The sequence below is a fragment of the Rhipicephalus microplus genome, chromosome X (assembly GCF_043290135.1).
Source record: "Rhipicephalus microplus isolate Deutch F79 chromosome X, USDA_Rmic, whole genome shotgun sequence".
Classification (NCBI taxonomy): Eukaryota; Metazoa; Arthropoda; class Arachnida; order Ixodida; family Ixodidae; genus Rhipicephalus; species Rhipicephalus microplus.
In genome coordinates this window covers 142153901-142167551 of record NC_134710.1, presented here as the reverse complement: position 1 = coordinate 142167551, position 13651 = coordinate 142153901, and the positions used below count along the sequence as shown (strand labels likewise).

At 43.4% G+C, this 13651-nt stretch overlaps 1 protein-coding gene across 2 annotated transcripts in view; it reads right to left on the bottom strand.

Annotated features, from left to right (window-relative positions):
* LOC119176579 (diacylglycerol O-acyltransferase 1) overlaps positions 1–13651 on the bottom strand; it is a 73188-nt gene that overhangs the window by 35630 nt on the left and 23907 nt on the right. For both annotated transcript variants that reach the window (XR_012887031.1, XM_037427937.2), the window contains exons 2-7: positions 11214–11254; positions 11067–11152; positions 10256–10308; positions 5391–5493; positions 5030–5173; positions 4650–4736 (exon numbers count right to left, since the gene is read on the bottom strand). Coding sequence is in view for 1 of the 2 variants with exons in the window: in XM_037427937.2 (XP_037283834.1) it covers positions 4650–4736; positions 5030–5173; positions 5391–5493; positions 10256–10308; positions 11067–11152; positions 11214–11254 (514 nt within the window). In the remaining variant the exon portion in view is untranslated. The remainder of the gene's footprint in view (positions 1–4649; positions 4737–5029; positions 5174–5390; positions 5494–10255; positions 10309–11066; positions 11153–11213; positions 11255–13651) is intronic.

The following is a 13651-nucleotide window of genomic DNA, read 5'->3' as shown; positions in this document are numbered from 1 at the left end:
TATCTATTGCACGTTTCAGATGTACCATCGGAATAAGGAGTGGCATCGGTTATCCCTCCTAAATATCGAGCAGTAAATTTCTTCACACTCTTGAGGGTCTGGGGTAAAATTTCACGCCAGCGAATCACCATAGGTAATAACGGCGCAAGAACACGAGACACAAAAACCAACACCACCTCACCCACCTGTCAGAACTAATGACGACATTGATGGGGAATAATTGGCTGAGCGTTGGCAGTCAATGCCTGTTTTTTTTTTCTTCAAACAAAGAAATCTAAAAGCATGAAGGTATTAAAAAAGCAGACGAAGCCGTTGCTCAGGAGAACATTAATTCAGTAGTTCATAAGTGACTTCATTGGTTGTTTTATGGGGTGTATTATCCCAAGCCGACTTAAGCTATGATAAAAGCCGTAGAGGAGGACTACAGATAATTTAAACGGCCTGCGGTTCTTTAAAGTGTACTGAAAACGCACAGTTAACAAACCCCTTCACCTCAATCGAAATGCGACCGGCAAGGTTGGGTTCAACCACCGAGCACTGTAACCACTGGACTATACTCTGGTGGCTGTGTTAATAAGCGGCTCTGTTACTATACCATGCTAGTGACTACAGTTAGCAATGGTAACGTTAATGATATCTACTCACTAGAAAAAATAGTAACAACTACGAGTTGGACCCTTGTAGTGGCTTCACAATCTAGAAACTTATCAGTACATCTGAATTTTCATCGACAGAAGATCACTGTCATCTGCCTAGTGTGTGTAGGCTGAGATCATCATACATCATTAGGTCGGTTCTACTTGAAAACATATTCAGGTACAACTAAAAAGTATGTACAGTATTTGCGCATTCACTGTCTCCTTGCACAGAAATTTGTAGTATCTTTATCTAATGCTAAGGAAAGCGTGGACAAACACCTATGCTTTAACGCGACACTTGTGAAGTTACTTTGAAATTCTAAGTCTATTATATCACTACTTCTCATCGCTATTTGTCTTACAGTCGCATAGACATCACCACTGGTTGTACATTGAGACTTGGTCGTCGAAGGGTAATTCGTATTTGATTCCCCTTTGATTCACTTTAACTTACTTTAGCATTTCTTTCAGCAACATTTGATTCACCTATGTACTCTAATTACTGATTCAATTATTTCCCTTTGATTAAATCGTGATTAAATTTCCATTCCCCTTTATTCACATTCCATTCTTCTTAGTCAATAACTATCACTTCTAATTCCTTTGACTATCTTTTCCGCACTAAGCAGCGTGCTGGGTATATTTTAAATTAGTATACTTGGCATACCCTACGCGCACATTCGCCCTCACTGTTGAAAAATAATGCAGGAGGGAGGCAGAAGAAGCAGTAATTGATAAAAAGGCAAAACGTTCATGAATCTATCCGCAGGCAGGCAAGCAGGCAGGCAGGCAGACAGACAGGCAGGCAGGCAGACAGGCAGGCAGAAGTGATGCCAACCGAAGACAACGTTTAATTCCTAGATTAACCCTCGAAAATTTCCTACATTACAAGAAACATCACTAAATTATAGTTTCATGCCGTTATTCAGGGTTATTGACTCCTAAATAACTATTAAGATAGTGTGCTCTGTGTCAGAGTTCTTAGAAACCTTGTTAAAAGCAAAAAGCATTATTAACCGCCTTTCAAGGCCTTTTTTCGAACTTGAATTGATGGCGCAAATGTTTAGAATGAAGTGAAGAGGACACGTAAGACACTGAAAAGCGCACGCTCACAGCTCCGTGTCCTACGCGTCTTCTTTGCTGCTTTTTAAACATTTGGGCCATCAACTCAATTCAGCTATGCACCAACTAGCTCGACAGCAAACGTTCTTAAGTCTTTTTCGACACGGTCTGTGGAAGTGCACATAAAAAGCGTCTGCAAACCAGTTGCCACAGGGACAGATTTGCATGTCAAGTTCACTTTGCAGACGCACTGAAGACATACATGGGATCATGCGGATCAACAGCAACTCTAGCACAGCTTCCTTGTACTTGCAGCGTGTGAGCTGGGGGTTTATACTTAATTTTTGCACATTTGCAATCATTTCCATTACTTTGAGTAGATGTACTATCGACATCAAGTGAAACGCGAACAGCGGAGTGCGTAGATCAAGCACTATCAAAGGTACACAGTGAGCGGAGTCCAGTCATCCCCACTGACAGGCGCACACATCCGGTTTGGCAGCACAGCCCGATGTCCAATGGGCAGTCAGATATTTTCACGTCTGTCCTAGTTTTGATATTCTAAACGAACTAAAGGTAAAACAAATAAAAGAATAAAACAGAAGCGACCGAAAGCGTGCAGCATACACACGCCGGCCACCATTATCACCATATCACAACAAAAACACAATCTAGAAGGCTGCACTGTAATCGCACAGTGCCGCGGAAGCGGATGTTCGTGATGTCCAGTCAATATCTATATAACATATAACTGAACCACATGCATTATAGCTCTTATAAGGCTTGATATACGCGCTCCGCCGTTCGCCTTTCATTTCCCGTCAATAGTGCGCGGTGCTTTTACAGGCTGCGCCTTTCCTCTGTACTTTCGATCAGCTCCCCTTGAAGCCAACTCTATCCGTCACTTTTCTGCTCTCATGTGAAGGGCACGACTAGCACACCTGAACAGTCTTGTCTCTTTTCTTAACGCCGTCTCCGCAATATTGAACCTACACCACTATACAAAATCTTCAGTCCTACTTTGCTCTGTTCCTCTATAATCTTCCTGGTTATTTCACATGAAGACATTGCTCCACGAATGCACGCAGTGAGCGTAAACGTGACACGCGTTATGTGCACGACAAGACGAAACTTATCTGCGTTTCATGGTGCAGCAATCTCTGTGGGAGCTCATGATATGCACGGGCTTAACTCTTACGACTTCAGAGGTAAATTTCCCCCTGTAGTCACCGCAAAATAATCTCGCGTCACGCAACTGCTATCTCCTTCACACGGCTCACCAAAACGCCAAGACTGTCTTAAACAAAAAAACATGAAGTAGCCAATATCATTTTACAGCCTTTCTGGTTTAGAGAGCGGCTCGAATAATAAGTGATGTTTTAATGAGCCTGCGTACTGCGACATTTCCAGACCCTTACAAACAAAAATCTCCAGATTCAACAAAACAAATGTCAAATTCCTGAAAGGGCTATAAAATTCTTAGGGTTAGTATAATAGGCCGATTGGTCGGTCAATAGGTAGGCAGATATAGGTATGCGTGTGCGTTATAAACACAGAGAAGGAAGGGAACCTTTTCCGTATGATCGCTGAAGATAAAGCCACCTAGCAACGTAATGTAGCGACTTCTTTACGGCCACAGCTGCGCGTTTTGGCCTTGGACGACCGTTTCCATGTCCGAAACAACAACGCCGAAAAAGGCATCGTCTTCGTTCGGAACTGTAAGGTCGAGTGAAACACCGCAGGGTGTCAATGCTTTTTTTTTTTTTGCACTATTTAACAAAAATTGGCACATCGAGCAGTTCAGGTCAAGCATTCGGACCTACGAAACTGTGGAGTTATATGTTCATAGTGGACCGTGTAGGAAATTATTTAAATTATTTCTGAGGAAGAGGGGGAGGGGGGTTATTTGCTGAAGGCTTTCTCTATTTTAAAAAAACACCTCCTTCATCAGACTTCTGGGAGAGGGGGTGATCACCTAGCATCCCTATCCCCCCCCCCCTCTCAGCTGGAGACCTGGGACCAAGTGCTGGTACTTTTTCTGTAATTTTAGCCTATACCTTGCGTGTGTTTTTTTATGTTATGGGATCCGGCGTTTTTGCAGAAAGCTAATATGTATGTAGGGTCAAGATTGGCTCGGGTATTGTGTGGCATCTTTTCCTTCATTTGGGCTAAGATAGACTACCCCAAGGTAAGTGCCTGTTGAAACCACGCACAGTACAAAAACAACTTATGGACGTTGAAACGCTTTTAAGTCGCTGCCATGCTTTCACAGGCTGCCTGACAAATCTTTGTACATGTCTGTACGATAGTAAATTATAAAGAATAGTTGTGGTATTTGTTTCTTACGCTAGCTATCTCAGCATTTGCCATCTTCAGTCAACTTCAGTTGAGATTTTCTTATCGAAAGCTGAGGTGCACGTGTGTACCTCCACTTTCGAAAAGAACATCTAAACTGAAGGTGGTTTAAAGTGGCTGAAGTTGACTGAAGTGAACATGAAGTTCCCTTGCCGGCACGCACCGACATCACATTAAATAAGTATTTTAAAATAAATCAGCCGGGTCAACTATTACATCTGCATTTTACTCTTTCTGGACTTTGTAAGAGGACTTTCTCTATACATCTTGTTAATAAGAGGAAGTGAATCACATTTTATTGCCGTTAATTATCATTCGAGGAGCAATTAATTTTTTTATATGCCGATACGCTGTATATGCGTAGGTTTTTGAGCGTAAACATGAAACACGTGATGCATGCACAAGTAAAAAAGAATATCGCTCCAGCTACAGAAGTATAGTCATAATGACGAAGCACAAACAAAACACTGCCTGTCCCGGACGCTCACATTTTGACCAGACCAGATAGCACGACTACACACGCTATTTGAAGAGCTCTTAATATCATAATCATCTGCATCTAAAGCTGATAAAGTCAAAACACTCGATCGTTACCCGCAGCGTAGAGATTGTCGGGATAGACGACAAGCTTGGAAATATGCCCGTTGGCAGCTGTACCGTTGGCCTTCTGGATCCCTGCACCTGTCGAAAGATACATTTTCTGCATTAGTTACACATCCGCACATTCTACGGCATCCGCACTTCAAGTAACGTAAGACAGCCAGTTTGTATAGATATGTTTACCGCAACTGTGCATAAGAGCAATAAGTGTGTAATCACTGCTGAATACATTACTGGAAACGCGTGTAAAACACACAGAGCCATTCCGCTGGAGTTATTAATTTCCCAAACTATAAAGGCACGCCGTTGGCTCCATGCGACCTTTTAAATAGAGTGCAAAGGAGGAACGTGCGAGGGACAAGTAAGCGGCTCACCGTCTTTTTCTACCGAGGGGACGTTTCCGTTGCCGGTTTTGTGCTCGTATGGGTGTTCCCGACGAGACGACCAGTTGACCATGTGGTAAGACACCAGTTTCAGCCAAACAGTTATTGTCAGCCAAATGCAGGCGATAGATGCCACTGCAAAGCGGATGGAAATAAAGAAAGGGCATCAGCGAATTAATGCTGCATTTCAGTTATCGTATGAGCGACGCTATCTATAGGTGATAACTAGGAAGTGATTGCATGCTGCACAAGTTTTAATGGTACCGTTAGCACATTGTGGAAATCGTTTCCCACAAGACCGCATATAAATAATGGTCAGGTGGGGGGGGGGGGGGGGGTGAAGCTCACTCACCCAGGTTGGTCCTCATTGGGACCAGGAACAGCGGAGGAGCGACGATCAGCACGGCCAAGTTCACCGCTATCACCGCCATAAACGTCCTTGTCCCGACTTTTTTCTGGGCAGTTCGAGGGGAAATAAAGAGCGCTTAATAGACAACCTGCAAAACGTACTTGTCACACATCAAATTAAGCACACGAAACCTTGTCCAGTTTCGAGATACTCGGACTTGATATCTATACTTTTATTCACATTTTGTTTCTGAAAACAGCCTTGCCATGCAGCTTAAAGCATGAATGACATTCAGCGAGACTTAATCACTGTTAACAAAAAATTTCCCCTACAAACTACACGTTGCCGAAGTTTTCCACGTTCTGCCCTGATGCACTTTGGCGTGCTGTTGGCATTTATTTTGTGGACAACGAAGCATGCTATGCCTGTACCGTGACAAGCACTCTTGGATGTCGTAATAAACACACAGAGACGCGAGCATAAAACGATTATGTAGCTTATATGTTCCGCACACGAACCTCTCATCTATTCCCTAAAATTGGCAGGAAAAATTCACCGTGGCATATTTTCATGTGATTCCCCACCACGCTGGTTCAGCCCATTTGGCAGTGGGAAGACAGGACAGTTGCTACCCCTGTGCCGACAGGCCCGCTGCGATGCGCCTAAACAAGGCCTTGGCACTTGTCTTAGCGCAAGAGCTCACACATGATATCCCTACAAGATTACACGTTTCGTTGCTGTATAGAAGCACGCACGTTTTTCGTAATGGCGGGTGAGCGCCGACCGCGCTAAGGCCCCTTCGCATAAAGCTTGTCTTATCCCGAGGCTTGAGACTGCCTGGCACTTCAGCGCCTTTTAACGCCGAGAAGCGGCGAGGTTGATTATATTACGCGCGTGCGCTAACAGCTTACTCCAGTGCATACTCCCTGTACTCCCTGCCAGCGTTATCTGTGGGGTTAAAAAAAAAGTGTTAGCATCTCAGCAACTAAGATGTCTCGTATGCGAGTTTCTTTCCATCATTCATTTGCATATTACGGTACTCAAGTAATAATGAGAACTAACAGACAATTATCACGAGGGAATAGTTTGTCAATTCTTATTAACGTGTCTAACAAAGAAAATGAGGCCTTAAATTTACAGTAATGCCACACAAATTTAGCAGGAAAAAACAAGCACAAACGGTCGTTACATATAGCAGGTCTATAAGAATTTTACAGGCCTTTGTATAGCAGGTTATAGCAGCTCTTGTGTATAAATAGCAGATGGCATGGTATTGTCTCGTTACAGCGTGGACCTCGCATAGAACAAAGACACTTCTGCAATCGTAGAATCGTGCGCTCATACATTCAGCCTTATTGCAAAGGAAGCTCGTATTAGAGAGTGCCCTTTGTGCTAGCGCGTATTATCATCGACGTTCTGTCTGTCTGTTCATCCATGCGTCCATCCGTGCGTCCATTTAGAGAACACTCAAAGTACCGCCATCTCGCCTATGAGCGCTCACACGCCGTGTGATTGACGCTGGCTCACTGTCATCATTATTCCGGAAGCATAATTTGTAAAATAATTTACGTGTTCGCATGCTGTCTGATAGAACTTACGTGTGCAAAAAGAGAGTTGTAAAGAGAAGACAATTCAGCCAGTTTCGCACTAGCGGTGCCAAGCCCGAGGCGAGAGTGGAGCTGGGTGGCTTTGTCGCTGTTGTTTTCTTCTTGACGTATGGTTTATACAGAACAGGGAGGATTTATCCACATATCTGTACTTTATTTTAGGATATGTTAGTCTATTTTTCTCAATGTTTTTCTTTTTCTATTTCTCTCTATTTTTTTCCTGACCCCTTGTTGCTCTATATTTCTCTCTTTTTGTCTTGCTCTCTGTTTTTTCTTCTCATTTTCACGTCTGTATTTTTTTCATTTCTTTGTCTTTCTATTCTTTTTTGTCTTTCTGCATTTTTATCATTCTGTTTTTTGTTATTTCTTTTTACTTCTCTTTTTCTCCTTCTTTCTCAATCTTTTTTCCTCTCTCTTTGAGGTCGTTCTATTGCCCATCCGAATTATTGCATCGCACGCCGCGCGAATTGGTGTGCTTGTTACTAGAGCCAAGAAGAAGATGAACAAGAGAATGAAGAGAGTGCGTGGTCATTGGAGTTATTACATTCATATATTAGCGATAGTTTTTTACACGACCGATGGAGTTTCTCCTCGCGAAGATATTCGGTTTCGCTTTTATTTGGTATGTGGGGCTTCCCAGTTCCTGTGGCGCAAATTCAACTGAGCTTTTTTTTTTTTTTGCCGGATGAGTAACCATTTCCTAGAAAGCATCTCTGGTAAAAGGGAAAGAAAACGTTGTAATCAGCTAGAGAATTTCGGACTCCCTAGACGATGGTGTTTGAACTAATTTCATGCGAAGCAGCCATCAAGTAGTGGCCTTTGCCCAATCGATTTTTACCTTGGAACCTAACGTAGTGCACAAAACGGGGACAAAGTAACGAAAAGCAAAAGCGATGTCGTGGGAGCACTGCGATAATGTACAATCACGGCTTGTCCCACAAGTTAAAGAATATAGGCCAGCGTGCGAGTGTTACACTTGTGGTGTAGTCAACTGCTTTGGCATGCTGTCTTCTTCAAATGCTTCGCGAACCGTGAACAGCAGCACAGTGTCAAAGGAACATACATCGTATATCTGGACCTTCGATGGAAGCGACTCGGTAGCAGGTCTGAATTCGTCAAATGCCATGTGTTGAAAAACAAAGCAAAAAAACGAAGTTCAATCCAATGACCCGGGATATTACTGAAGCCCACAGATCATCTTTTCTTGGAAAGTAATGCGTCGGCGCGCCACTTGGACTTTGTTATCACAAAAGAACATGCACATTTATAGGCGGAGTTACGACTGCACGTTTTCTATGCGCTCAGAACATTCCTTTGGGGACTATTTTCTCTTCGAATGTTTTGTATATTTTTTAATGTCTTTCATGATGCGCTACAGGGAATTCAAATGCTCGTACTATGTATGAACAAAGGAAAGAAATGTAAACTTAAGGGCTCAATTTTATTTGTTAGACAAAATATAAAAAAATAACAGATAATGATGCCAAGAGCAGTATAGGGCATCTTAGTGAAAGTAATGGTAATGTAAATGAGAAAAGTAGACGCAAAAATAACATGCCACCGGCAGGTTGTCCGCAGGTCACTATGCCGGAGATAACCAATTTTTTTTAAGGCGACAGCCTCGGATGCCTCATCAAGCGCGAATATTGACCGGCGTCCCACGTCGGCAAGTGGGTTCGTAGTACCGCCAACACTAGTGATGCAAAAGATCATCGCGTGATGACGTCACTATATGATGCTATAGTGACGTCACAGGTCACAAATATGTACGACGTTATCATGCAGTCACTGTGAAGTCACGTGGTAACGTCATCACATGACATCATTGCTCGGTGAAGGCCACACCGGTCCCGGGGGCGGTCCAAAACGAGGTGAGGTGCAGAGAATTTGGAGCTCCTCCGATTTCGGAGGCATTGCAAAACCACGTTAGTTTCGCAAAGCTTTCGATGGGGGGCGTGGAATGTTTCATGTGTGTAGATTTACTGTAGCATATAAGGTAGCTTGAATTGAGGACGACGCAGTGAGCAATGCAAAAAGAAAATGGTAGGTGTAACCTTAAGAGACAAAAAGAGAGCAAAGTGGATCAGGGAATAAAACGGGGGGGGGTTAAAGATATCATTGTTGAAATCAAGAAGAGGAAATGGACATGAGCCGGGCATGTAGCACGTAGACAGGATAACCGCTCGTCATTAAGGGTAATAACTGGATAACTTGCGGGTATAAAGTGGCAGCAGCAAGCACAGGACCGAATTGACTGGCGGAACATGGGAGAGGCCTTTGTCCTGCAGTGGACGTAGTCAGAATGATGATGATGATGATGATTATGATGATGATGAAGAAGATGATGATGATGATGATGATGATGACAAGGTAGCATACAGTAACTCTAGATATGTCTACTTAGAACAAAGTGATGGTTCCTTCGAGTTGACTGTGGCGGAAGCAGAAGAGACCCTGCGAACTGTGTCCTTAAGCTGTTTAATCCCATTAATGTGTTCGCTGTCGCACTGGACTATAGAAGCAACACACTTCAACACTTTCATAATTAGCCACTTCAGTACGGTGGCTAAATGTTGCAATAAATACTCATCAACTGGTCGTTTGAATATGAGTTTCGTTATATAGCATATCGTCTTTTAGCGTTGACATACGGCTTTCTTTTTCAGGTTTGAGCGGTCATTTTAGCAGTGGCCATCACGGCAAAGTTTCTTTCTAGGGTCATGTTGGGGAACTTTCTACCCGTAAGCACAATATGCGCCTCGCTGACTCTTTCCTGGGCCCTTACACACCACTGGCCACGAAGAGTGTGGTAACGAACAATCGTCGAAAATAACAAATATTGCGTTAAGGCATATCTTTGGTGATTAGCGCTCCGGGATGTCGATCACCGCGAGCACCTTTGAAGGTGGAACACACATCGAGCTCTCCGAAAAGCAGCACTGCCGCGAACAAAGTAACGTGGTGAGTGGGGCAGAACAGCAGTCGCTCGGCAGAATCCTGCAGACGAAGCTGGCAAGGCACGGCTGACTGCTTGCGAGTCAGCGGCTCCCGCTAAATGCTGCGCGCGCATACGAGAGACGTTTCACTTGACACGCACACACACACTCGCGCCGACACAGGAAGAGCGCAGCGAAACGGCCGAGCGTTGTTTTAAGACGTTCGCCTCGTCGCACCGAGTCCTTGGTCGTCTGCCGCCCGTATAAGTGAAAAGAGGTACAAATGCATGGAAAGATGCCATGCGTGCATCTCGCGCGTGCTTACCCTTGCCAGTAGCTTTTCCGCTTGAAGTGCGACGCACACCGCCACTGGGAGACCTGCGAGGTCAGCCGAGAGGGAACGCACGTGCGAACATTTCATGTTTCGTGAATGGCATCACAAATGTGCTCGATGCGAAACGAGAGCACGCTCCATTTGCGAGTAGGCGTTATACGACATTTACTGAGCCGGCAAGAGCAAATAAAAGAGATAATAACAAGCTATAAACTGTAAGTGTTGTCACAACAGTATTTCTAGCGCTAATTTATACCAATAATCGCTGAAACAGTGTGCATGACTCACCGCTTTTTACACGTTCAGTTTAGAAAAAACTGGCTGGAATAATCTTTATTGCTTTCGCGAAGCAGGAAGGTGTACCACCCCCACGTAAACAACACATAGCCTTGTAAAAGGCAAAATGCGTGTAATATGTAGCATGCCTTTTTTATCTATAGGATGTAGATTGTGCTAGCACAATTGTCCACGATGTTTGATTAAACGGTTTTGTTCTTTCTAGGCGTTCCTTGAGGTAATGCGTTGTAATATTAAAACAAAGATCTTAGTTCGCAGGATCGCTTTTTCTCAGTATGCTAAACTGTTCTTTATCACAATATAGGCCATTACGTTTCAAAATACAGACCACTCTATGGCGCACGAACTATTTTGTGAATGTAGGTCATACTTATAAAGCAGTTATAGCCGAAGAATGATTCGTAATAGGAGGCCTCAGGCGATCGTACAAGCAAACAAGTAATTTTCGCGCAATAGAGGCAGAGAACCGTGCTTGGGTTTTAAGCGTACAAGGACACATACTTACAGGTGGCAGCCAAAAGAGGCGGAATGCTTGCGGTATCGGCCAAGACGTAAAGCAACCACGTTGTCAGTTGGCAGTAAGCGGACGCCCTGGAATAATGTTTTTAAGTGTGACATAACATTGACGCCGTCCTCACGTAAGGTCACCCACCTCGATATGTTGTAGAGAGCCAATTTCAGATTGAACAGCACCTGAAACGGCAAGAAAAAAGAACAAAACAGTTGGCGAACTCTTCAGCTTCAACATTGAGAGTATAACGAGATCGCGTACTCGGGCCCCGTTCGCATCGCCTTCTCAATCAAGCCTCACTTCGCGGACACCTCAACCATGTCTAGAGGAAAGGAACACCTGTGCGCGTAACATTAATCATTTCAAACTATCATGCAATGCGTACTTGTTCTTTTTTTTATTATTCGCTTCTTTTTCTGACTCATACCCACTATGGGGGATTGGTTATGACTAGAATGGTCTCATAAAATAATATGCAATTCTAGACTAATGAAAATTAATGAATGGAAAGAGTACAAATCTTATATGAAATTTTTATCCTCACTCGAACCTACAAAGGATAATGTTTTTTATCAGTAAGAGACAACAAAGTAAATCGACTCTCTATTGAAAAAAAAACAAATAAAATAAGAGTTCTGCGTGAGTCGACACAGAAGGATAATAAGAGAGATCAGTTTATTAGTCGTTATGTTTCATTCAGATAACTTCGCACAGCCACACAAACTTTCGCACTGGCGAACCTAGACATAGAGCGCTTTCCCTGTGTCAGTCCAGACTTTCGTCCTCCACTTTGCAGCGCAGTCTTTTCCTACAAGCATAGTTTAACTTTTTCTTGACCTGCGCACATGGTACACACTCATTGTAGGTGATTGACCGAGTAGAAAGTGATTTCTTCCCATAATTTCTGATGTATGTAATTATTAAGTTCACTTGTTAATCAATTATTATTTCCAAGTGTTAATTACTAACAACAAAATATGCAGTCCGCTTAATTTGCGAGGTACCCACCGCGCCGTGAGTCTTCCTTTTGCTAATCAGCGAAGTATACTGACTACGCGTTCGTAAGGCAATGCGCAAATATACGCAGCTGCTCACCTTGTTGATCATTTTGATGCTGATGACGAACAACGATGTCAGAGAATTTCGTAAGGCTTGGACCTTTAGACTCTTTATTCACACGTGCAGTTCACATTATACGCTTCTGGTGCACGCAACATTACGTGCGTTAGACACTCCTCGCATTACATGAAGTTCGTCCAAGGTTTTTTTTTTCTTTTCAAAATCATTTGAAAGTAATTGTGTGGCTCTATGGTAGGACAACTGCTTGGCACGCAGAAGACCTGGGTTCGATCCCCACTAGAATCACAGTTTTGTTCAACTATTTATTTATTCGCATCTATCTGGAATTTTCGCTGACGGACAACATTGACTTCACTCACAAAACCAACGGCTACACCGGAATTTTCTCGTTGAAATAACGACCCTCAATTGAGTGTAAAAGAGACAGCAACAGCTTCTTGACGACGGCGGCAAGCGGAACCGTGTTGTTGGCACAGTGTATAGGTATACACCGTCTGCGCTCCTGAAGCCGAGTTAATATACTGCATGACCGTTATTCTTACTCAAGTTTTCTTTAACTGTCCATCGTACCCCTGACCCAGGACATGGTGCCGACGCGTCTACTCAGCCACTCGTAAATAAGAGGAGGGGCGATTTCCGGCAGGATAAGAACGAAGTCGCTGCTTTATTTTGTTCAGTTAAGGTAGGAACCGTAATTTTCGCTTATCTTAGGCGTTGCCTCCTTTCACTGGCCCTTTAAAAAACCGGGCCTTTTCCTTTTTTCTTTTCTCTCTACAATGTTGAATTTTTCCCAACAGCCACAGCGATGATATATGGTTGCCATGCTCTACTACTGACGACAAAGTCGCGGTATCCAAACCTTGCTTCAACAACTATCCTGCTGCGATGGTGTCGAAATTGAGAAGTGCAAAAAATATTAAAATGGTCTTGTCGACATGAGGCAATAGGATGGAAACGTAGACTAAATGGTAATTCATGATTGTTCAGCGAACTGGGAGCGCGGGGGTAAACACAGACACAAAGCAAGGAGGAGGCACACAGCACGAGCGCTCAACTAACAACTGGTTTATTCTTACGTTCGAAGGACATATAAGTACACAAGGGTGCGCATGTCGACTGGAATTAGATAAGAACCGAACAACGGCATAAGAGTCGTTGTTTGAAAAAACATGCGTACTTTTCCGGCATCCACTTCAAACCACGCGTGAAACTTCTGAAGCATATCACATTTCTAGAAATAAGAATCAATGTATCAGCCATCCGTCATTATCACTACTTGACTGTGAGTTTAACTATATAGATAATTCGTAAACAAGTTCTTCGAATGAACGCTACGCTTGCTGCTCACACTATCATCTATTCCTGTCGATATGCGCACCCTTGTGTACTTATATGTCCTTCGAACGTAAGAATAAACCAGTTGTTAGTTGAGTGCTCGTGCTGTGTGCCTCCTCTTTGCTTTGTGTCTGTGTTTACCCCCACGTTCCCAGTTCGCTGAA